Source organism: Dermacentor silvarum, chromosome 1 (assembly GCF_013339745.2).
Source record: "Dermacentor silvarum isolate Dsil-2018 chromosome 1, BIME_Dsil_1.4, whole genome shotgun sequence".
Taxonomy (NCBI): domain Eukaryota; kingdom Metazoa; phylum Arthropoda; class Arachnida; order Ixodida; family Ixodidae; genus Dermacentor; species Dermacentor silvarum.
The window spans coordinates 117,479,874-117,505,278 of NC_051154.1; the positions used below are offsets into that span (position 1 = coordinate 117,479,874).

The following is a 25,405-nucleotide window of genomic DNA, read 5'->3' on the forward strand; positions in this document are numbered from 1 at the left end:
TAAGTATACAACAAACAAAGTCATGCTTTTAATTGTAATCAGAAAGCACTTGTGAAATAAAACAAGGATGTTCTGCCTATTCAGAAGAGGTGTGATCGTGCTTCCTTGTTATTGGTGATCTCCTCATTTTCTTGCAACTGGCGGTCAACAGCCTCGGACAGGGCAAGCAGGAATGCTTTTAGTGTCAATGTGCCGTCCTGCAAAATTAATAAAATTAGCACAATGTAATCATTGCTTCGTTTATAAAAACAAAGGAACGTATTGAAAATTATGGACACTACAGGAAACCAGCACTGGCCAGGTGGTACAGAGAACATGTGGTACAGAGAGTATGCTACAAGAGCTCCTGACACAAGGTTTCTGGGTTCTAAGGAAACTTGGGCGACGTCCTCCATTACAAGAGCCATTCATTTCTTTGATTGCCCACATGCACTTGCTGCATCCAGCCCTGTCTGGACAGTAGCAGTGCTTCAATGCTAGAGCACGAATGAGCATTAATGTATATGAGCACAACGACGCCAAGTAGGGGCATGTAAATATTTAAAATTTCGACAATACATGAAACAAAGGCAGCACCACTTTCCAATGAAAATTAACTATGGTAGACTTCTGTTAATTCAACTCCGATTAATTTGCTCCCATCCGAAGGTGCCGGCCGGCACCCATGAATTTCTATAGGCCCAAACTTTCATTATTTAGATCCTTAAATTGCCCCTTGCCGGATAATTCGAACTTGACCAGTCAGCACACACACGCCTGACCTAGGAACCCCGACAGTGACCCCTTTAGTGGCAGCGTCTGTCGTTGCGGAGCTTAGGGAATAGTGAATACATTAAACACACATTATATCTAGTCAAAAACTCCTATATTCGGCCCGTTCTAGGAACATTTTCTAGCAAAAATCATAGCTAACAATGTCTGATTGCGGTATTTATCTGATTCTAACGTGCACCTTTCTTTTGTTTAAAGAAAATTGGGCCAAAAATTGTCTGCGTGATGCCATTGGACACAAGACCACAACCGCCCTTGCAACAACTGTATGCCTTACCGCATCACACATGGGTATTGCAGCGGAGCTGACTTTAAAAGAAAACCGTGTGGCGAAGCCGATTTTAGAAAACCAGCCACCATTGTGCAACAATTTTACATGCGTAAGCATTTCTACGCTTACCCAACGAGAAAACTGTCCGTCCATCCATTCTTCCCGTAGGACAATCGCTTTCAAGATAGAGTCCGCAGCAGCGAGCGACTTTACCTTCGTGCTGCCTGTCGCTTCAACGCAAATGAAGCGGCGAAAACACAGTGCGCGCAGCTATCAGCAGGCGGCACACTCTGTCCGCTTCACAGATCGCTTTCAAGATACGGGTCGCGCGGCCGTTGCAGAGTATGTTTTATCAGTTCGTGCCGCCACCGTAGTCCTTTGATCACAGTTCATAATGGTTCGACATGGATGGACAAGGTGCTAAAGAACGATAACGGCTTATGTTGATTGGAACGTCATCAGCGCACCTGGCGCCGGCACCTGCAGTACTTTGTATGCGTTATCAATGCACCTTGCGCTTTCGTCGCACCAGTTCGTGTTGCCGCAGCACTGTCATTGGACTGGCCAGATCAAGTCTCATAACACTGATAATGACACCAAGCTGCGTGGAGATAAACAAGTTGCACAATGCTTACGCATATTTACACAACTCCCAGAGAAGTTCCTGCGCGAATTTTTTCCTCGCTAAAAAATCTGGTGCACGTTAGATTTCTATTCCATTTAGGAGCTTTAATGACATTCCTACATTATTTTTCTACTTTGTACACATAGAAATTGGGCAAATGTTTGATTTAGGGGCGTGTTATAATAGGGCAAATACTGCCAAATGAATCACCAGTGTGTTTTGGCATTTTTTTCTGCATCTTGTTTAATTCGATCTGCCGGATAATTCAATCAATTTTATTGGTCCCATCAGGGTCGAATTAACGGAAGTCAACTGTATTCACAATTGGCAGAAAAAACAGTTGGAGTTGCAGGGACCTTAACCACATAAAAGAAATAATTTTTAATGAAAAGAAGAGTGCACTCGACAGTGACTATAGTGTGTTTTGATGTGAAGAGAGATGACACACAATAAATGTTAAAGAAGATTTTTTACCAATGGTGACTTCATGTCCTTTTTTAAGCAACTTATTGTGCCTATTTATATTTATAACTGATTGTTCACAGGATAATATCATGCTTGTTTCCATCAAAATGAAATATGATCTTTTCATCTGCACCATAATTTCACACTACATTTCAATTAATCATCACTCCCTTTAAACAGATTGCATACTGCTTGCCAACATTAGAGTATGTGTCCTGTGCTGCAAAAAGCTCGCTATTTCACAGTGACAGCCTTTTGACACACGTCAGAAGACATGCCGCATTTATTTGAATGTAAGGTGTGTTTGTTTTCCCAGAATCTTTAGCCTCGAAGTTCCCTCCCCCCCCCCCCCCCCCGCCATATACGCGAATTTTGCCTTTAGGTGTGGCTTCACGGTAGTGCAAATTTTGCCGTGTAGTGTGGCTTCACGGCAGCGAGCCCTTCGCCTTATGTGGCTTTACGGCAGCGCATGCCGCAATGCCATGAAGCCACACTATAAGGCGATGTTTTTTTTTTTCTTGGGTCTTCTAACTGGCGCCCTCGCCTTATAATCGTGACCACCTTATAATCGAATAAATACGGTAACTGATGAGGTGACAAGAAAAATTTAATTATCAAACGATTACCTCGTGCTACTTTCCAGTCTTTCCAGTACTTACAAATCTCGCTATTTGCACTACATATATATGCACGTATATGCACTACATACTGTTGGTTGTCTCAGATCTTATCAAGCATTTCAATAAGTATACAATTCTAGTTCTTTATTCATTTAAATACAGGGAGTGTCCACCTACTTTGACCAAGAAGAAGAAAAAAAAAAAGAAACAGAAGAGGCCGTCTATGCAAATAAAACCAACTGTATGTTGTTACCAGCCATCCTAAGAAGCTACCAGCATTTGCAGCAGTCGGCCTCATTAGCATGGCCTCATTAGCATTTCTTGGTTCATAAGTGAAAACAGCAAAACAAAGTCCTAGAGCAGCATGTTCAAGCCTGTGCTGTGGGTGACACCTGCTAGCAGAACTGAAGTAAGCTGAAGAAATTAGGTGCACAAGGCACATGGTTGCCACAGTCTAAAGAGTGCCTGCGTATGACACTGTCAATGGTCTCTAATTTCAAAGGAGAGCAGCTCTCACCACAGCGCAGATGGAATGTGCAATGAAAGGCAGTTTTCGTAACCGCCTCCCACTCAGGCCGACAGCTCTGTGGCACAAGGAGCTGTACAGAGACCTCAGTTCATCACCCATCTCATTAGCACTGCTTTCAAGAGAACTTATGCTTTCACTTATGACGGACACCTGCAAAAGAAACAAAGAAAGAAAAGAAAAAGAAAGCATGAGAAAGAAAAAGAAAAAGAGAAGCACACTGCAGCACAAGTATGGACAGGCAAAGGGAGAATAGTGATATACTCCAAGTTGCCATAGCTTTTCTTTTTCTTTTTTTCCAGGACAGATTAGCCATCCCTTGTGTGCACCTTGCGATCTTAATAAGAAAACTCAATGGTGTGCATGCCACAAAACATGCACGAAAGAGCATGTGCACTGCATTCAATTTAGCATGCACATAAGTCATATCCAAGCTGTCATTGTTAAATGAAATGAACTATTGCTGCACTTTGCTGAGTTTAACATCCACAATAAAACATGTTTTATTCAAGCTTGAATGTGGAAATGTACAGTGATATAATAAAAGATGCCACATACATGAAATCCAAATGCAAAGAGCCAGAGCTTCATGTAATGAACAACAAATACTCATTGATGACATCCAGTCAACAGCATAAAGCTTACGGATATTGTAGTCATAGTTAAAGTTTACAAGAACAGTGCACACATATTCACAAGTCCCATGAATACACATTTAAGACATCAGCTTCAAGCAATGAAACATCAAGTGTGGCAAGCAGAAAGCCCCATTAAAGAACAATCAATTGCAGTGTATATGGACTAGTAATTGCATTAAGCGCAGGCTATGAACAAAATTAGCCGAAATTCGTATCATCGAAACACAATTAAAACTAGCTAAATTAAAGAGTCAGAGGTGAACTTACTCAGGCACACGTACATAAAAAGCATTTACAGTATAGACAACTTATAATGTAACCGTTTATAGTGCAGAACTGGCCACAACACGGCCTTTTCCGACTCCCGTTTACCTTCCCATAGAACTCCACGCATACGCACACCGCTAACAGTGCAGCCACGTGAGACGAAATACCGATTATAATGTGGCTTCCGCGGGAAAATCTCGCCGACAATGGCTGTAGCGAGCACGCTTCTCAACGAGATGCGCCCATCAATGGGAGAGATCAATGAGGGCGATGCGGAAGAGACGTGAAGCACGAGTCCAAGGGCGATAAAATCGTCGCCGAGCGAGCGCCGTATGTGCGAGTGAAAGTGCGCGGAGGACGCGCTCCTTCATGGAGAGCGAACGCACAGCGATCAAACAGCACTCCCTCGCGCGAGAGGCCGTGGGGGTATGGGAGGGAGGGAGGGAGGCGACGCTGTGCTGTGGAACCAAATGCGTATCTTGCAACTGGGCGCAAGGGTAAACTGGCGACGCAATCTCCTACGCGAATGGAGCAAAGCGGGAAGGCAGCGCAGGAGGAGAGGTGGGAGGGAGGGGGGCGGCTTCTACTTTGCCAACAAATGCGTTCGCGCCTGTGCCGGCTGTCGGTGTTGTCGCACGCACCGTATCTTGAAAGCGATCTCCACACGGCTCTGACCTTTGTAGGTGCTGTGCTTACGCCGCTGTGTTTTCGTTGAAGCAATAGACCGCACGAACCTTCGCTCGCTGCACCAAAGGAAAAGCACGAAAGCAACAAAAGCGCCACCGCATCGCGGCCTCTGCGCTGTCCGGCGCCGCATTCGCGCCTCCGCGCTGTCCGGCGCCGCATTCGCGCCTCCGCACAAAGGGAGAAAGCGCGTGAATGCGCGCTGGGCCGGTATTTTGTAGCGATGCCTTTCCAGCAATAATGCCTTTTCACGCTTATCGCGCTTTGTCAGTGGTCAGAGCGACGGTCCGCTCACGCTATCAACGGGATCAGCCGGCCGTGAGCGGTGGATGATAAGACTAGTATAGAACAAGTCATAAGGCATCGCTACAAAATCGCGGCCTTGTTCTCTTTCGCGGCCGTCGGAGGGGCGGCGTTTATTCGTATCAACCGACGCGGGTCGAAAATTGATTTTCGTAACAACCGTTCTTTAGCACGTTGCAAAGTAATGGGGCTTGGCCGGGACCACAGAAAAATTCGTATCATCCGGAAATTCGTATTAGAAGTGATTGTATCATCGAGATTTCACTGTAGTTTTCAGACCTCTAAATAAGCATGTCAACAATAGCAAGCATGTGATGCGAGGACTCATGCAACATCTCAAGACAGGAGTGCTAATACCAAAAGTGAGAAGTGTCCACAATGTATTTTGCGCTGTCACCTCAACAATGCTGCATGGCACTCTTCTGTGTGCACATTTTGTGTCAAATAGCTTTGTGCTATCAGCGCTTCGTACTCACGGTATTGTGCTTCCTAAATAATAAAGCTACCATTAATGAAAGGACAGCTTGAAATATACACAAATACACAACTCACCCTGTAAAGCTCTTTCATGCAGGACATGATGATCTTTGAAATGCATTTCTGGCTGGGATAACCAAGGTGATATTTGAAGTCAGCTCTATCTACAAAAGCCAGGTCTATGATACCACTGATATTAGAGGTTGTAAGAATGAAAACATTCGGGTATCTGGAGAAATAAAAACATTTAAAACATGATGGAATATGACCAGCAAAAGACAGAAATGTCCTAATCAATTTCTCAAAGTAAAATAACATCTTGATACAACAATTTTTTAAGATAAAATGAAATGTTGACACAGCAAACATTGATATAACAAATTATCATATATAATGAGGTAAATTATGTTTCTTGATAATATCAGCTTGTAACAAATATATGCTTATAAGTTATACGAATATTGGATATAATGAAAGCATTTTCGTGTCAAATGCAACTTTGTTATAACGAGGTTCGATGTATTGAGCGCAAAAACATGCAAGGTCAGCTAGACAGCATTCATGAGAAATTCTGTCTTATTTAATTGCAAAGTTTTCAGATGGAGTAAACATGAGGATCTAGTCTCCAAAAATCTGCTCACACAAGCCTTGAGCCACAGCACTAAAACAGGGAGGGAAAAAAAAAAAAATAAAAGCTTCTGCAATATAGATGAATCACCTGTCATCAGCATTTATTTCAAAATCATTGCATTTGGTCAATACATTGTGTAATGACAGCAGTATCCACAACCAACATAATGTCTAATAAAAAGCTTAAGTTGGCTTTACAACATTTTAAACAGCATTCTAAGTTAATATTTTAAAAAGGTCAAAGGAAGTAACTCTTCAATATGTTCCTAGCTATCATTAAAGGTATGTCACAATCTCTCTGAGAACTAAAGTACTTTATCATTACATCATCCACAGAGCTAAGACATAGTAAAAGTTAATGCTAGGCTGTACCTTACATGAAATCCCCCAAAATGTGGCTATTATAAAAAACGATTTTACAAATGAAAAAAGTGGGGTCATTATCATAGCAATCAATTGACCAACCTAATCAAGTTCACTGATGGACAGCGGTCTCTCCCTAAAATCTATAGTTACCCTTGTCCTATCATCAACCAACCCCTACAAACTCCCTAAACTCATCACTCCATCTAATCCTGGCCACCCTCAACTACATTCACTTTACCTTGGCACCCACTGTCTCACTCTAATGGACCAAAGATAATCTCTTGTATGCATTAAGCCCTTCTTAATGGTATTTTTATGACATAGCAGTAAGAAAGCTTCATTCTCTCACACAGCATGCAAAATAGAAAAATGCAGCTGCTTTATCTACATACCTTTTCATGTTGTCAATTTGTGTTAGCAGGGCATTGACAACACGAATAGCGTCTGATGGCTCATTGCCACCAATTGCCGTGCTGCGACAGTGTGCCAAGCTTTCAACCTAAAAACACATTAAGAATAGAGTAAAAGACAAAACTAAAATGGAACAGTAGGAGGGTAAACGGCATTTTAAACACTTTATATACCATGAAACACTAAGAGGGGAAAATAACCAGCCACAGTAGTGCAAATTTCGTTAGGACATTGCAGTAACTGGTCCAGTAAAAACAAGTTCAAGCATCAGATGCAGATATATTGAGGGGAAAAGATACAAAGCAAAACATAAAAGGATGGCAGTCCCATACATTTCTCAAACTTGCATGCACCCTTCTAAAAAAAAAAAAAAAAAAAAAAAAAAAAAAACTGGAATGGACTTAATAAATCTGTTTGTCTTATTGAAATCAACTTAAAGCAGTACTGACAAAAAAAAAAATACAAAACTTGAGATGTTTGCACTGTTCCATTCCTCTGCGTACATAGCCATCGCTGACTGACTATTAATGGCAAAAGTGGCTGACAACAACATGGGTGACTGATTTCAAACCGTAGCATCTTGCCACATTGGCGTCAACTTGGCTCATTCTATGGCTCCTAGGCTCCCTGTCATGTTCTGCGAGGACTGCTGACATGACCGATGCTTGTGCATGCAGAGCACAACAGGAGACAATTCTTTGCTGGGCTGCTCACCTTCTGGTGTCTGTCTCCTCGCCCTCCTATGTGCTCCACCAGTTATAAAGATTGGCGCATGTTTACAGCACAACTGTGCTCCGCAAAGCAAAAGGACAGCCCAGTAGCAGAAATGGAATTTCGTTTGTTTCACAATGTAGAGACCCAAAGCCAAAAGTGGGTTGGGTTTGTTTGTAAAAGCAGATGCACGAAATATATATGTACACCAGGAAGATGCAGCCACATTTGCTTGTTTCATTTTATGGCAGATAATTACCAACAGGAGGCAAGAGAGCAATGCCTCTCCAGAGCGGTAAGACTCTCCTGAGCCAGATACTACTATACCACTAGCGAGGATTGACTGTTGGACAAGTTGGTTCATTATTAGATGAAAACAGCACTACCAGATGGGATGAAACAAGATGGAGCACACAGACATGGCACTAGCACTACTACCGCTAGCCCAATGGCCCTGGCTAAAGGAACACATGGAGCATGAAAAGAAAATATGAACATGCCAGGGCTGGAGAACGTTTCGGAATGCTTTTTAGAGGCTGTTTGAGTAGAATGAAGGGGGGAGCATGGCCAATCTGCTCTTTGTCACTGCTTGCGGTGCTGTCACTTTCTGACCCTCAAAATGGTGTGCTATGTACATAGTAGCGACAATTCTGGGGCGCTATAACGTAAAATGATTCCAAACTGTTTTGATTCCAATTTCTGCAATCAGCCACCACGATTGGCCAAAACATTTTCGGGCCACTCCCAACTTCGCCTGTCTGTCATGCGACGTCACGAAAACCGCGATAGCTCCCCATCTGATATAACGTGTACAAACTGATTCTGCATGATTAAACTGCACAAAAAAAAAAAAACAATCATTCCTGATTCGATGCCTTTTCACCATTAGCCCTCTGCTATTGGTCCAATGTTTTCTGGCTAAGCCCACTTCGCCAGTCTGTCACGTGATCTCACAAAACCGCGAAAACTCACCACGTTAAAGTGACGTGTACGTGAAAAAAATGCATTAATATGCCGAACAAAACTGAAAATTTTTCTGAATAGCCACAGAATGCCCCGTTCCGAAAGGAATAGAAGATGGCTGACCGCCAATGGCTCAGGCCCTCGCTACTCACACCTGCCGGTGAGCATGTATTTATTTGCGCACGATAAACCTTTTTGCGTGGCAGTAAAACCTTGTCGAGTCCTTTCGGCATGCATACGACATCGCTCTGCCAATTCTTCCGTTTAGCGGAAGAATTTTAGGATCCGTTTTAGCGGCATTCTTATCCTTCCGTTGCACGCCGCCGCGATTTTCGACCAGCCACCGCAAGCTAAGGCGAAGCGGACCAATCGGAGAAGCCGACACCACTCTCTTCATGCGGTTATGTATTTTCACTGTGCTGGCTCGGCCCCATCGAAACCCTCTCCACTAGAGCGTGTTCCTCGCCTCTTGTCAGTCAATTAGATAAGAAAAACCGCTGATTGTAGACAATGTTATTGGTTTTGAAAGCGAACAAAGGTGACCTCCTATAAACGAGGAGAGTGTTTGATTGGGTTGTTCAGACAATGCTGCGGGTCACCGCCTGATGCTTGCGTCGGTGGTTACGTAAATTTGACGTCAGTAGTTTGGAATCATTTTACATTATAGCGCCCCTGGCTTGCAAGTAATCATCAGCTCCACTTGATGACAGCTATGATAACAACTATGACTTAGAAATGACATGGTCCGGCACATGCATGACTAGCAGACAAATTTTGTAGCTGGTAACTGAACTGGCACATCACATCACTCGTTTGTGGTGTGATCTCCCAAGATCAACTGTGGGGTCACATGATTTTTAGCTGCAATTGCTGCTGTGTGGAACTCGACTAGCTAGGTACATTTTTTGGTGTTCGTTTTGAAGTAAAGCCAGGACTAGTCACAATTAATTATCTTATGCTTAACTATTTGCTGTGCTAGAGCATATTCAATTTCATTTCATGATTACTGGGCGCACAGCTACTCATCAAAATATGAAGTCAAGAAGCTAAAACTTTGTGTCAGCACTCTGCTAACATAAAGGTAGAGCTTGGGTTCTCCTTGTTCAAATACATCTTAAATGCAGAAGCGCCTTAGTAACCATACAATGAACCGGTTCTAGTAAAATTTGTTGCATTAAAAAAAACACAATTTAAGTAACTGTTAGAAATGAACTTTTCTTTAGGCCATCACTTATTTTCATAAAAGTTCATGCATACTGCAGATTTTTAGAAAAAATTAGACACCAAGTGCGCAACTCGAACTATGCAACAGAAATGGGTGCTGGTGTTCTGTAAACTACGCCTGTTACAGCATCTTAAGCAGACAAAATAGAGATACCATCATGACTCTCGGGTGTACGAACATTTCGTGAATAGGACATTTGCAAATCCTATGCAATTAAGGCAGCCCATTCAGATAAAAGGTATATAAGAACAAGCTAGTTGGCAATCCATAATAAAAGTGACTACAGCGCAGGACAAGTAACAAATAACAGGGACAGACAAAAGTGCTGATGAATAAACTTTCGATAAACTTCTCATTTACATACTGATTTGTCCGCCTTAAAGGCCAACTGCAGCAAAAATTTTTACCGCATAAAAAGCCTAGTTTCAGATAGTGAAGTTATAGAGCAGCCTCCGTGCAAAATTTTACTTTTGAAGTACGAGTGGCTGCATCACAAATAGCTCGCAAAGCAAGATGTTTATGATACTGAAACTGGGAAGCAAAAAAAAAAAAAAAGAATGCAGCCATCAACTCTGGCATGAATTGATGCAGAACTCAGGACGTGGAGAACCAATGCAGCATGAACCTTGTTACGTTTGGCATATTAGCCGAAGACCAAACACAAGGGTCATGGGACTGCTGACAAGACCAGCATTTTAGCTGTTAGACCTACACAACAGCGGGTCAACGTAGGAGGTTAACATCCATTCGAGGTGTCTGCAACTTCCCCATTCCGTGAAAGGGGAAACAACCATCAAGACCTGCCTCAGCTGATTGCTGCAAGGAGCCAACATCCAACCGTGAGACCAGCGTCAACTGCTGCTTCCCGATTACCTTGTCACTGTATCATATGCGAGTGAAGGTGCAACATCAGAGGTGGAGACCAGTGGGATGGCATGACATTGTGGGCAGGATGCTACGAGCAGTTCGACCATTCCTATTGGCCAAGACAAGGTCATCTGTTTCCCTAGCAAGCGACTTAGGAAAGACGGATGGGGTTAAAGGAGCCATCTTGCGTGCTAGCAGGCGTAAGGATGATTCAGGATGATTTAACGTGTTCAGACAGAACAATGTAGCTACGGGCTACGATGCTGATATGTATGTACTGTGTTCTGTACTTATGTCAGTATGAGTATGACTATCTCTGTAAATGAGTTTGGCTTAATGTACCTGTTTAAATAAACCCCCTGTTCGTTCCTCCAACCGCAACTCTCAAGAAAAATTGGACGATGACGTGGGCAAGCTTAGTCTCCGTGTGACACCCCAGTAGCGTAGGCCAGCTACCCGTTTCAAGACGCACCAGCGGCGTAGGCTAGAGCACGACCCTCTGTGTGACGCCTGACTCCGATACCACGGCACCAAACCGTGCCACAGCTACTGCCTGATCTCCACGATCAGGCAGTAGCTGTGGCCCACTGAAAATCTCCGAGGCCCTGGTCGGCAATTTGAGTCATATCCGCTCTCCACCAGACAGCTGTCATTTGCTTAGGTATATTTAGAGGCTGTTAATAAGAAAATTAGACAATTACCAGCCCTGTAGCTCTGTCAAGATTGCTCCAGTATGGTATGATAAAACTTTATTACCATACCATACTCAGTAGTCTCATTTATAATCAATTTAGCCAAAGTGAAATTTTGCTACAGTTGGCCTTTAAATTTTCTATAAGGTGCAGTTTACACAGCTTTGATAGTATCCATTTTTGTTGCATAGCAATGGAACTTATAAAATGGTGTTTTGATTTTCCTGAAATTCCGCCACTTTTGTCCTTTTCAAGAAATTTCGAGCATCTGAATAAAAAAAAAAAAAAAAAACATCCCTTTCCAAAGGTCATCATAATTACTTTTTTTATTTTAAAATGCAACAAATTTCATTCAGCTTGGTGCAGTAACCTATTGAGAGTGCTCTAGTGTTGGCCATGCGTAAGAATAAGGAGCATCATTCTAAGGTTTCTTTGAAGTATCTCCACTCGCAATAGTTTCCCAGTAACAGAAATGACATGTGATGAGGCTACTTTAGTACTGAAGATTTTTATTCACTGCAGCTGTGCACTGTACATTTTCTGCAATCTGGTGAGAAAACTGACAAACTCCGCGGCGCTGCCCATACCAAGCAAAAAATTAGATAAATTTTTGTGCTAAATAAGCTGTCTTGATGTCTGGAGAAAAAAAGCTTCTGAGAAACTCGTATGGAAACAACTTGGGAATAAATGAATTGAGTAAAGGTAGCACCGCACAATTTTTAAATATGGCTTCAGTGAACAAATTCTGCACTTCCACGTGCACCACTGACCCTTCAATGACGGCACATAAATATATACACAAGAAAAGAAAGAATGTTAAATTTATTTCTATCTAAATGTACAAAACACATAGGGAATAAGCATAATCAATTAAAAAAAAATATTTTGTGGAAACTTTTTCAGCAATAGGGGGGAGCCCCACGCAGGAAACTGGAAGTGGGCTTCACCCCAAGCAACCTGTGGCTTCATTAGGAATTTCTATGGAGAGCTCTCATCGTATGCGAATCATAGGCACCTATTTAATTTTACATCAAGTGTGTGATACCACTGCAGCCGGACATCTTGCATCGGTCTCTCTCCTCTGACCGTGCTTTTAAAAGAAAGCCAGTCGCAAGCCAAACTTCTACCTCGTCCTGTGTTCCTGCTCTAAACCAACAAATAACACTTGCTGCTTGTCATTCAGTGTTGACCAAAGACATTTAGCCATAAACTTCATACTCAATATCAAAACTCAGCAAGACAAAAACATTTTTCGTACGTTGCCTTCAAACAACATTCGTCAATAAAGGGTTAAAAACAGTGGGGAAATGTGACCCATGTCACTTTGTTAATACAATGAAATCTCGATATAACGAACTTCAGGAAACCACGGTAAATGGTTCGTTATTCTTAAAAGTTGTTATAGTGAGAGCCCCAAAATTAAACATTCTGCTCATTAACTTATCAGTTCATAAGTTGTCACCATATGAGCTATCCATGAAGACGTCGTTGTTGGCTCTCGGCCCGTGCTGTTGCTATTTACAAAAGATTACGGCGTCACGCACCACCGAAGCTCCATGTCACCTCCAAAGCACAATGTTTCTTGTTTGTTTGTTTATTTTCACAATTCTTGCCATGGACACCGCAACTGTCTCACTCGAGGCGGACACCTCAACGCTTTCCCTACCATGGGGAAAATAGGTGTTTTTTGTATGTTACAGCAGATGTTTTTTTCTGAAGGAACTACTGCACTCAATATTTAATGTAATACATAAACAGAGAGCAAAATGAATGCACTTTTCACGCATAAAAGTTTTATTTACAAGATGTACGTCATAAAAAAGATATAAATTGTTAAAATCACGATTGTGCGATAAAATTGAAAAAAAAAAAGTTTTAAAGGCACGCTTGTATCTACTAAGAAGAAAATGTTACGAAAATTATGAGATAAACGAAATCTATTGCCGTCTAATAGGCACTATCGCCGAAAAAAAAATTCACTGGACAGGTATTTCGCTACAAAAATTTAACTGCAAGCACTACAGTTGCGCGTGCCGGGCTGCGGCCGCCGATGTTGTGGGCTGGTTTGCGTCGTCGTCGCTTTCAGACTCAAAGTCCGACGAAGAGTCAGCGCCCTCTGACTTGCTGCTATTCGATGTATCGATAAGATCAGCCGCGGAGGCTGCGGAATCGCGAATCTGCGATCTCCCGAAGTAGGTCACTCTACCCCAAGCAAGCAAGCGCGCCGTTTCCGCAGCCGGACATTTTTGCGTTCTGCTTTGACGATCGCGAAACTTAGGAGCGCGTTTAAAAATCACCACTTAGCGGGGGAACGGCGAACTGCTTAGAAAACAAAAATATAGTTTATCCTCTTTCACGTCCGATGGCGCAGTGTGTACGTGAGCATCGCGGAAGGTCTCGAAAGCGGCGTTTCAAACCATCGTTTCAAATGGAAGTTTCGCTCTCCTTTGACGATCGCGAAACTTCAGGAGCGCGTTTAAAAATCACCGACTCGCGGGAAAAAAGCGAACTGCTTAAAAAAACTAAAATATAGTTCTCCTCCTTCACGTACGATGGCGCAGTATGTCCGTGAGCGGCGGGGAAGGTCTCGAAAGCGGCATTTCAAACCATCGAGAGAGGGCTAATCGTGCCCAATGGGCGTGGTACGGAAAGAGTTAACTATATTAAAGCGCAAGCGCGCGTAAATAACACCGCCCGGAAAGTACAGTGTGATCGTGTGGCAACCCCGCGAGTGGAGTGACCTAGAATAATAGGGCACTCTACCGCGAGTACGGAGGTTACATTTCTCCGCGCGCGTAGCTACTACGGCCGCAGAAAGCGGGAAAGAGGCGCGCGGAAAGAAGGGCGAGGCGTCTGGGCGGAACATACGCTCGCAAAACCTCATGAGTCGTCGTTCGTCGCCTCAGCTAGTGCTCGAACGGTCCTGCGCTTGACAATCGCCACTTCGGGACGTTTTCAGAAAGAACGGCTCGCCTGACTGTTCCAGGGGCCGTATTCTGAAACGTTCGCCTAGGCGAAATCAGCATGCGCGCTGATTGGCTGGTTGAGCAAATTGAATGACGTCGGGCTCAACCACCCAATCAGCTCATCTAATTTTGCTAAAACAGCCAATCGGCGCACGCCTGAAAGCGAAAAAAAAATTTCGCCTAGGCGAACGTTTCAGAATACGGCCCCAGCTCACCCTACCCTGCATCGGAACGAAAAAGCGCGAGTCGAGAGCGAAAGTATTTTGCGGTGATGCCCGACCCGATGCGCGCCTTCTGGTCCCGCTGCTTTCTGAGCTGCGCTGTTTGAATATCCGTCCACGCGGGGCCTTCGTCCACACTGCGCCGCTGTAGAGCGCAAGGGCGCCGTCCTAAACCAGGAGGCGTTGACCAGGCACGGGTCCACTGCAACGCGCGCCGCCGTGTCATTTGGGTGGTACGGAAAAGGCGTGCGCGAAAGAACCTGTATGCGCGCGCGGGCGACAGCCGCTTCCCTTGTGACATGCCGCTGTCACCAATTCGCGTAATCGTCGCGCTGCTTTCGAGTCTTTTTCGGAACTCGTGGAGTGATTATCGTCGGCGATAGGCCTTTCGATAGGCGGCCGCCCCGCTTTCCGACACGCGCCGATGTTGCGTGCCAGCGTAGTTTTTTTTTTTTTTTTTTTTTTTTTTTTTCCTGCTCAGGCGCCGTCTCAGGTTTTCCGAACCCGTGCGCCGCGGCATCCGCTTTCTGCGCCTTGTCTGCTAGCCTACTGTTTCGGCTGCCGTGACCGGATACACGGAAATCTAAGAATCCCAGATTTTGGAATATGAGTTCCTAGTACCGAGGCGTTGTTAACATGACACGGAAACTGAATAACGATCGTTATTCCGAAGTTCGTAGTACTGAAATATTTTTACATTGAAACTACAAAAAGTCAGCAGGGGATTTCTGAAAAGTTTGTCAACCTGAAAAGTTCGTTAATGTGGGGTTCGTAGTACCGATATTTTACTATATTTGCCTCTTGTGTGTCAGACTTTCTCCTATTGCTAGAAATCTTTAGTAAAGGTTCACATCATTCGCACGTTCCCACTAATGCCTCTGCAAAGGTGCCACTTGTAACAAGAAGCCAATTTATCACTTCAACAGTGCCAATAAGGTTACTAGGACTAACAATGTAATTTCCTTACAGCTACGAGCAACCAAGAGCACTAGGAGGTAAAAACAAAGCTTACCGCAGTTTTCAATTTCTACCCCTGTGGTAAGTGAAGCTTATGAACAGCTTAGCGAGTATGCATGAGGTACCTACTTCATCAATAAGAACAAACACAAGGGTGCTTCCATCGTCAATGAGAGCTTGTATCTTCTGAAACAGCTTCATTACGAGTTTTCCACTCTGAAAAACAGAGACAAGAGGGATGTGGGAGACTTGTGCTCTTCATGAAAGCTATAATAGCTGACATTACAGCACAGCAGCACAGGGTGAACTGTGAAGCAGCAATAGGCATAGTTAGAGGTCATTTGCTCCAGTAGGTAACTTTCTACCAAATGGGTTGTTTCACAATCAATTGTTGGTCTAACATTACAGATCTTTTCAAAAAACACCCACCCTTTTTGGAAAGTAATCTGTAATTTTTCATCACCATAAATTTCACACAAGGTTTGTTGGTTTATGGCTATGTAAATGTGCCATGTATGCAGCACAATAGAGAACATACTAGTTTGTGGCAGAGAGCCTGATCTAATCTCATATCAATGACAAACACAGTGCAGCCTGAATTGCTTTAAAGTGAAACAGCAAATCTTTCTTGGCCGCGGTTTCCTCAATTGTTCCTTTTGTCAAGAAGACACCCATAAAATGTTTCACCTTGGTAATTATATGGTAATGGTAATGACAGAGCAAATGCTATGCCTTTACCACTGCTGTATGCTGCGTACACCCTTATAAGATTGCACGTGGCTATACATTTTGCATGCTCACACTACGCTTCAAAATCAAGTGCCTGGCAAGACCTTCATGAAGTTGGCAACAGCTTTACCTCTGCAACACGTCCACTTTAACGCTTTGTCACACCGAGCTCATGTTTCATAAAATTTCCAACGAAGCAACGGCACGCCAGTGCAGCTTATCATCTGGCTGGAATATATTTGCATGGATTAGGTGGCCAGAACAATTAAAATGACACCCGTCTATCATCTACATTCAAAATTTTAGCCACTGTTCATTGCGATTGATATCAGATGAGCTAGCGCATTCCACATCTAACAGGATGTGGATTCTGGGAAGTTTGTTGTACCTGTCCCTTTTGGTGTCCTTATATCCTAAGTGTTGCTATTTCAAGTTTGACCTTTTCATATTACTCATGGCAAAACCTGACCCTACCAAAACATTAAACTAGAACCTAAACTTAAGGCTAGGCCTCAGCAATTCATCTGTACACAAAGTACAAGAAAAGTTTAAATTTCGCACCTCTGAGAACCACTTGGAGAAAAGACTGTGGCTGTTGATCTCTAAAAGTTGACCTTGGGTGAAACGAGAGCGCATCCTAATGGTAAGTTTCTGCGCAAGGGCCTTGCACAAAGAGGTTTTCCCTGTACCAGGGGGTCCTGAAAACAAAACAACAATACCACTGACAGACAAATCGTAAAGGTGGGAAATAAGATAACATGCATCTCACTATATAAATGCTGCTGCTAGTTACGATCCCAACACCACAAAGGTGATCTGTCATAATGCAGTAGAGCTTTACATAAGCAACGGAAAGCCAGGAAAAATAAAGCCAACTAGGCAGTCTTAGTGGAATGTTACATGCTCACAGAAGCACCATAGCTAACTGCTACAAAATACATGTAATAATAACAACAACAAAAAATGAACATGGTAGAAAAGTAGTTTGTGGGTGAACAGTATCAGCTTTGCACAGCAAAGGCTGAGCCACTGCTCGAAGGTGCTTTGTTATTTCCACCATGAGGAAACACAGCAACACAGACAAAATTAAGTGCAACATGGAGTATAAACTGCAGAACCCACAATGAAGCTGGTTAACACCTGACATTTGGTAAATTAGGCAATGAAAATGCAGCAAGCCATTGTGCCAAACGTTACTTTTGCAATTGACTGCATGTTCACTACGGGTGCCACTGCTGCAGTCAGTTCTTATTCTGCAGAGACAACCAATGACACGTCTCATTAGCTTGCAATAACAGCAAAAATGAGAGCAATGACACAAGCAATGCTATGTAAAACCAACCTCACCATGCAAAAGCACAACCTTGTTCCATGATATGACGTTAGGGTCCACTTTCTTATCAGCAAACAGCAGGGCCGTGGATGAATAGCTCAGCAACTGGTTAAGCAGTATAACACTTTTATCATGATGTACAACAGCTTGAAACACTGTCACTTGAGTTATTAGTTAATATAGAATAATAAAAATCATAGTTAGGAATACTCTAGAAAAGAAAAAGAAATGAACATGTACATTATTGTGGAGAGCCCTAAATTATTTTAAAAATTTCACACCAAAATATACACTTGCAAATAGATTAAGTGTGTTACTGTTAAAGGTTGTACAAAATTAATGTGCAGAAGCTACATTAGTTTTGCATTTACTTAAGGATGCCAGTGCTGTTGCAAAATTCTCACTTGCTGCTTTGTGATTTGTAAATCACTAAAAAAGGCATATTTTGTCCATAAATGAACTTTTATAGAATCTAGTGCAGTGACTCTCTACTGCCTACCATACTTATAGCCACTGGACAAGAAAGAAAAATTCATTAACTCAGGAAGAATTATGACAGCTGCAGTTATCTGTTGGAAGGGTTGCACTGGACAGAAGGCATGCATTAAACAATAAGCAGCAGTTGTAGATACCACACTGACAGCCTCCACATCTATTACCATGAATGTTTTTTTAAATACTTACTTACAGTGCAGTATCATTTTCAAAGCAAAATTCATGTGAGTAACATAATACTGATCATGTACTTTCTTCTCTCTACATGCATGCAGCTCCCCAGAACATTCACAAACCATTTCAAACAGACAATGTTTGTTAAAAGCAATTGTAAGATCTTATAAGAAATTATAAAACTAATGCTGTGGTTCTTGCTCTGCACATGTAAATATAAAAATAATGCCAATAAAGTGTGCAGTTTACACTGACTCCAACAGCATGTATGCATATTGCCATGTCAAGCATTTGATTGCCAGAATATTTCAAGAACATGCTGTAATTCCAATGTTTTTCATGCGACCATAAATCAGGCTGCATTTATAATGTTATAGCACATTGCCACTACCATAGTGATTATTGTTACTGTTCATTAGGGGACTAATGCCACATACACTTGTGCTACTATGAGCATATGGAGCACATCCCTGGGAAGGGTGGCAACAGCAGCTGAACACTTAAATTTTTGACAAGCCAGAAATAATGAAGGCTACAGCATCATATGGTGATTATAAGTTCTGTCCCCAAAATAAATATTCATCAGTCAACTACCTTTGGCATATTATGAGTTGTCTCTACCACAGTTTTCACTACATTGGTCAAGATGACTGAGACTTAGTTGTCACATCAGTTCCTCTTGTGCACTCATTCTGCCTTAAGAGCAATGCAATATCACTTATGCTTTAAAGTTATCTAGCAGGGAACACACTGCCACCCACCAGAAAGGGCAGTACACAAAGTCTGATTCTTCAAGACAAAATTACAAACATTTACCTCATTTTTTATTGTACTTTCATATATGAGGCTCTCCCAAAGGCCCTCAAGATGTGCAGAAGGAAGAACCCAGTGACTCGCAGCTGCCATGCCATCTTCAAGCTCTTCTAAGCCAGCATCATCATTCACCTCGTAGACGTGTACCACCAGAGTGGCCGAGTCCAGTCTTCCCTGATATGCAGAAGAAAGCACAGGTTTTTAAAAAGCCAGGACTACTATGGGCTAATTTCTCAAGCATTACTAAAATTGCCTGAGCACTGGCCAGTAGGTCAGTTGGTGCAACTAAGTGTAGCTGTAGAATGGACAACAACATGTGCATGCATTCAAGGCACCAGACACTACTAGTATCCTACACCATCACGAAAGCAGACACGTGGGCAAGATAAACACACTAGCCCTCACACTTGACACAAACTGTGTCATATACACAGCACACTACAAATAGCACTTCTTTCATTCCATGCTTGCACTTACTGCTCATAGCTGCTCACATTTGTTTGGTGGCTCATAGCAGTATTAGCCGGTGAGCAGCAGCAACTGTGGCATGCTCATCAGACAACCCTAGAAGACAACAGCCACAGTGTTATGCACACAGTGTACGCGTAAATACTCTCACCAATTTCTCTGTTGCATTCAGTCATGCGGCACTGACCAACCAGCTGGCTAATGCTCAAGTAACTTTGTTCAATGCATGGCCAGGTGTACAACAGTATGCCCTCGTGAAAATGAAGCACTGCTCCATACCAAGCTGTTCATAGTATGCAAAAATGATAAGAGTTCACAAAACACACTGCTCTGAGTGCACACAAAGCAGCAGAAAGGGAGAAGGAAGGGGAGGGTACTAAAATGAGCCTTTTCTATTTGCAGACTACCGTTATTCTGTTCAAAACCACTGGCCAGAACAGATCGCTTATATTAATGTCTCTGCTTTATCCTTGGACATCAGCCAGGATGGCAGCAGGCCTCTGCCTCATCATAGATGCCATGTGCTCAGAGTCCAGTGGCTGCGGGAAGACACAGCTCTGATACATCAAGGATCATGCATGTGCACACACACACACTTAAATGCATGGATAACCTCAAGGCCTGTTGGGGGGCATCCCACCTGCATATTGTGCTAATTGAAAGCTGGTGACTAGCTGGCAAGCCACATCTCACAGAGGCACTGTTGTTGGAAGCAGCTTGTTTGCTGCCAAACTATTGTATGTTATGTAACACTTCACTTCAAATATGACAAATATAGAGATCAAACATGGCCATTTCCAAAGGTAGAAATTGTGCTTTAACTTTGCCCCTCATATATATGTCTCTCCCCAGACAAGTGTTGCATACAATGCAATTCTCCATGTTTGGAAGCAAGCACTGACTCTATGCATCTCTTCGGCACTGACTGATGTAGTCACTGCACATCAATAATGGTCCACAGTGATTCCTGCAATGAGGAGCTACTTGCAAAACACCCATTTACTGCAGTGCCTTCGAATAGTTGTGGGAGGGACTAGTTGCCTTGTTGGCAGCGGGGCATGAACTTGATCAGCTCCCTGATATCTGCAGCTCAGAAAACAAGCTCCAAAGAATGCAGGTTGAAAAGGATGTAAAACATTATTTTGAACTTCTTGTGAGCATCCCTTTTTCAGCACAATAATACTGTATTTACTCGTGTGAGGCTCACACTTTTTTTTTTTTTCAGAATTTTTACCGGGTACGGGCATTACACAAGGCAGACTTATAGCTGCTCACTGAAGCCTCGAACTGTGTTCAGACTGCTATGCAAATAAGTGCAACCACTGGTGGCCGACTATGAACACATGTACAGTTGCCGACTGATTTTTCAGACACATACTAGTGCCATCTTGTAGTGGCTTGCGGGAATTAACCGCACACAAGTATGCGCTTAACGCACAGTGAAACTTCTTTCCAAATTTTCGCACTCCAAAGTGGGAGTGCGAAACCCATAAACCCATATTTACTCGTGCAACTCTACACGAGTAAATATGGTAGTACTTAGCTAAACTTTACTCCATATTTAGGTAAATGAATTATTTTCAGGTTTTACAATGCATACCTATGGTTTGAGTGGGAAACCATCACTACCATTTTAATCACAAGCATATTCAGCAGCATAGCCTTCTATTTTAAAGCACTGCATGCATGCAAACTTTAATCAAAAAGTGATACCCCCATTCAAAAAATTAAATTTAAAGACAATGCGCTGTACTAATGCACATGTAGGTTGCCTGTAACGGTCACAAGCAAAAAACAATGTAATATGAAAAACATCAATAGCTTTGTTGACCACTTTATTTAAACATATTCCCCAAACAAATTTTTTACGTAGGACAACTCACCACATCATCATCTTTATACTCGGTTACTACTTTGTCCACTTCACCTGCAAGAGCAGTTTCTGCAAAATTTGTCAAAACAGGTGGGTAGCCTTTCTGTCGCACTAATTCTTCAACATGTGCACTGATTACATTGTCTGAAAGAGTGCTGAAAGAAAAAAGTGCAAAACACCAATATCAATTGCAAAGAATCACTAGAAGCATTAACAAGGAAGTAATTCAAATATTGTACATAGCAATGGAAAAAATAAAATGTACGGTCATGTCAAGAGTGTAGCATACTTAGTTTGAACTGAAAACAACGAAAGATTAACAAGCAGAGTACATTCTGAAAATTGCATTAGCTGAATAGGGGCAGTGTCCAAGGGGCAGCATGATGCAAGAAAGAAGAAATGTGCAGGCAATTACGCAGCCTTGAAGTTTCATCACACAAAAGCACTATGCCGTTTAGTGTTTAGGTTGAATTGTCTACTTTCTCTTTTCTACCTATGCCAGACCAGGCATCCAGCACATTTCACCATGGCGGCTCAGTGGCTACGACGCACTGCTTGTGGTCACAAGATTGTGGCTTCGAGCACAACGCCACGATGGCCACATACGGTGGGGGTGGAATACAAAAATGCTCACATACCGTACTTTGGATGCATATTAATAAAACCAAGGTGGTCAAAATTGATTCAGAGCCCTCCACTACGACATCTCTCACAGCCCGTGTTGTTTTGGGTCGTTAAACCACACCAATCAACCATACACTACACTTGCTCAGTTACAGAATGCCTTAATAAGGAAAGTACACCTGCTTGGACAGGCACAAAATAGGCTCATTAATAGCGAACTTTCCACTTTTTCTCCTGACCTTTAAATTACAAAGTGGCATGCATTACAGTAATTAATATGCATTAAGTTTATGTAGCTATGAAATTATTCTTGCAACCTAGGAAGGAAAGCCCCTGCACAACATGCACTGCATTGGCTTAATTTTACTACATCAGTACAAAACTGGTCATCACAGAGGAGACAAGTGCTTCTTGATTCCCTCTTGCAACACTGTTACCACAGTGGCTGGTTACTTGGATTAACCCAAAGCTTGCAACAGGACTTCCAGAGAAATTTTTTTTACATGATTTCTTGAGCATCTTGACTGCACTCTTTAGTGCCAACATACTACAGCACCCTAATCCAAGTGACAGCCAGAGCATGATGCTTTCGGACCTGTTCATACGTTTTGACTGATACTGCCATAGCACCTTCAATAGGGTCCTGGTTTTAAGTATTCTGCTTTATTCATATGAGGAATGAACATAAGCTTCAAGGTAAGGATAAGGCCTGTAACCATTGACATTTAAAAACTTGTACTGTGGTGTCAGCCTAATGAGTTTTGCATAAAAAACAAGCTGAATTTGCCACTGCACACGGCCAAGGCACAATATTTAAAAGTGATATGGATATTGTCAGGGTCTGTGGAACAACACAACTCAAATAATGTTGACTGTTCCTTATTTCACTTCTAATGATTAAAACCAGTGGAAATCACTCAGGAGCATCTGTGCAGCCACATTCCTCTACGATTCTGGCAAAAACATGGGCATGTCCAAGCCCACTTTCAGAGTGCAGACTGTGCAGCATATTGCGAACTTTCACACAGTGTGTTTGAAATTGCATGAAACCAATCGAACTGAGTCTGATTAAATATCATTCTATATTGTGGAAATTCATGCATTTGGAATGCAAGAAGAATGAAAGGACTAAAAAGTCTGTGCTGAATAGACAATCGTTGACCTTTCATTACTGAAACCACTCTAGTAAGAGTTCACTATCTTACTACTGCAGTGAACTACACAAGTTGGTGATTCATTTTGTTGGAGGATTTGCACATACTTAAAATAAAAATTTAATTCTGGGGTTTTACCCTCCAAAACCACAATATGATTATGAGGCACGCTGTAGTGGGGGACACCAGATTAATTTTGACCACCTGGGGTTCAATGCGTGTGCAAAGCGTGGTACACAGGTGCTTTGGCATTTCGTCCCAATCAAAATGCGGCCGCCGCGGCCTGGATTTACAGAAGGGGGCATATAATGGACTAGGTTAGGGTAGAGTAAGCGAAAGGTGCCACTGGGGTTGACTGTTCCTTCAAGCCAATTTGCGTATACACTCAGACAACACAAAACATCCTGTGGATGTCCCGGAAAGAGCCGGACATCCTAGCTTTTTATGGGACATACTGGGGACGTCCACAGCACCATGCCCACAATGAATTTTAAACACAGCTACTGCTAGACTTATTGCAAACCTAATATCTGAGCAACATCCTCAGCAGGATATTCTCAGGACGTTGCTTCTAAGTGTGTTTATTTGAGAGCTTCATGCTTGCCCAAACAAAATTGAGTAAACCAAAAACAAAATACAAATGGCACACTTCAAAAAAGGTATTTTTATTTGTAGGCTATTTTGTTTTAAACATTATTATTATTATTATTATTACTATTATTATTATTGGTCGTGGTGTCCAACGCACACCTTCCATCGACGGTTCTCTTGAAGTAACAAAAGCAGATCTTGTAGGCTATGCTATTGTAAGTGCATAGGTGGAGCTGCACCTGAGGTAGTTCGTTTGTTACTGAACTGCTTTTAATGGTGGCAAGAAACAAAGACGCAAAATTTCTTGAGATTTCAGAGCATGTGAAAGTGCACAAATATCAAAATGGGGCCCCACAATATGGGTTCTCATATCCAAGCTGCGTCATGCATATATTAACCCAATTTGTAAATAATGAATTGCCCTCTAATTACAGTGTCGACAGTAGTGCCTTGGAACACATCCTGACATCCTAAAATGGTCCTCCAATTATGTACCTGGTATGTTCTCAGTATCTACTTGGGGTAGACAAATGGACCTGATCAGGAGCCTTTTATAATTAGTGCAGGACATCCTTAGGATGTATGAATGCCCGGATGCCGACATCCCAGAGACTTGCTGAGGATGCCTTTGCGTTGTCTGGGCAGCTTCTCATTGCTACTGTCCTTTAAGTAACCATGTGTTTTCAGCCGCTTTTATACAGGCTTCTGCAATGTTTCGAGGAGATGCCAAGACGTCAATAACTTCTTGGAAAATGGGGAGATCCCAGTTTCTTAACACTGGCAATGGACTATTTGTAATGGTAAGTTAATGTATGCTGCCAGCAGCGCGTGGTGGTGCCATATTACGGACTCCAATAACCACCTTAAAGACATAATAGGACCCACTTGAGCAGATGTAAGCGTTGAATGTGCTGGCGTAGTGCCTTCCAAAGCAAGACTTTCGACAGCTGTAACAGTTCACGACAGACACTCCCAAAGCAAGCTCTGTGTTAAGCTCAAACGTACACATGAAATCGTCATAATCGCTTGGTTCATCAGCGAAAGGCCAAGTGAGACTTACTTGCAAAAGCACAGATGTCTAGAGAATTTGAAGCTACAGGCACTTTTTACGAACTTATTTAGGTTTGCTAACCTGATAACAAGTAACAATAAGAGCGCATACAACGTGGATCTTTGTTATGCACCTACTAGAGTGTCGGTGCAGTGACAATGAAGTTCTTACCAGCAACGTGACTTCAGCGCATCCACATGGACACAAAGCTTCCCCGGATTGAGCGAATTATCCTCTGCTAAATGGTTGCTCAGATGTGCCCCGCTATTCATTTCAAATCAGTGTGGAATTCACAGCAACTGCAAACGACAGAGTGGTTCGTTGTTCGCGCTCAGTTGCAGCCACTGTTTCTTACTGCTTCTATTGGTTACTAGTCCGATGACGTTTAATCACATGACCACGTTCTTACTCTCGATTCCAATTCATTTAGCACATTTTAGACAT

The 25,405-nt window shown here is 42.6% G+C and overlaps 1 protein-coding gene across 2 annotated transcripts; it reads right to left on the reverse strand.

The window, feature by feature from the left end:
* Positions 1 to 25,329, reverse strand: LOC119435613 (pachytene checkpoint protein 2 homolog). Of its 2 annotated transcripts, none has more exons than XM_037702391.2 (10): positions 25,133 to 25,329; positions 21,552 to 21,696; positions 19,204 to 19,374; positions 17,733 to 17,823; positions 16,947 to 17,083; positions 15,786 to 15,872; positions 7,036 to 7,142; positions 5,723 to 5,876; positions 3,270 to 3,431; positions 1 to 197 (listed from the first exon to the last, which is right to left on the reverse strand). In XM_037702391.2, the coding sequence occupies exons 1-10, from the start codon at positions 25,231 to 25,233 to the stop codon at positions 81 to 83; spliced, it is 1,272 nt and encodes a 423-aa protein (XP_037558319.1). In that variant the 5' UTR covers positions 25,234 to 25,329; the 3' UTR covers positions 1 to 80. The 2 variants fall into 2 exon arrangements, with proteins under 2 accessions (XP_037558319.1, XP_049528718.1); XM_049672761.1 differs by lacking the exon at positions 25,133 to 25,329 and adding an exon at positions 19,695 to 19,764 and having other exon boundaries at positions 21,552 to 21,678.
* Between the last annotated feature and the right edge of the window lie 76 nt (positions 25,330 to 25,405).

What these genes read in the sequence shown, in the direction of transcription:
- LOC119435613 (XM_037702391.2), bottom strand. Translation starts at nt 25,233, where the DNA reads ATGAATAGCGGGGCACATCTGAGCAACCATTTAGCAGAGGATAATTCG. An exon ending in GCGCTGAAGTCACGTTGCTG is followed by an intron (nt 21,697 to 25,132) that starts GTAAGAACTTCA and finishes TTTTTCTTTCAG; the next exon opens with CACTCTTTCAGACAATGTAA. An exon ending in CAAGGTTGTGCTTTTGCATG is followed by an intron (nt 17,084 to 17,732) that starts GTGAGGTTGGTT and finishes TTTTGTTTTCAG; the next exon opens with GACCCCCTGGTACAGGGAAA.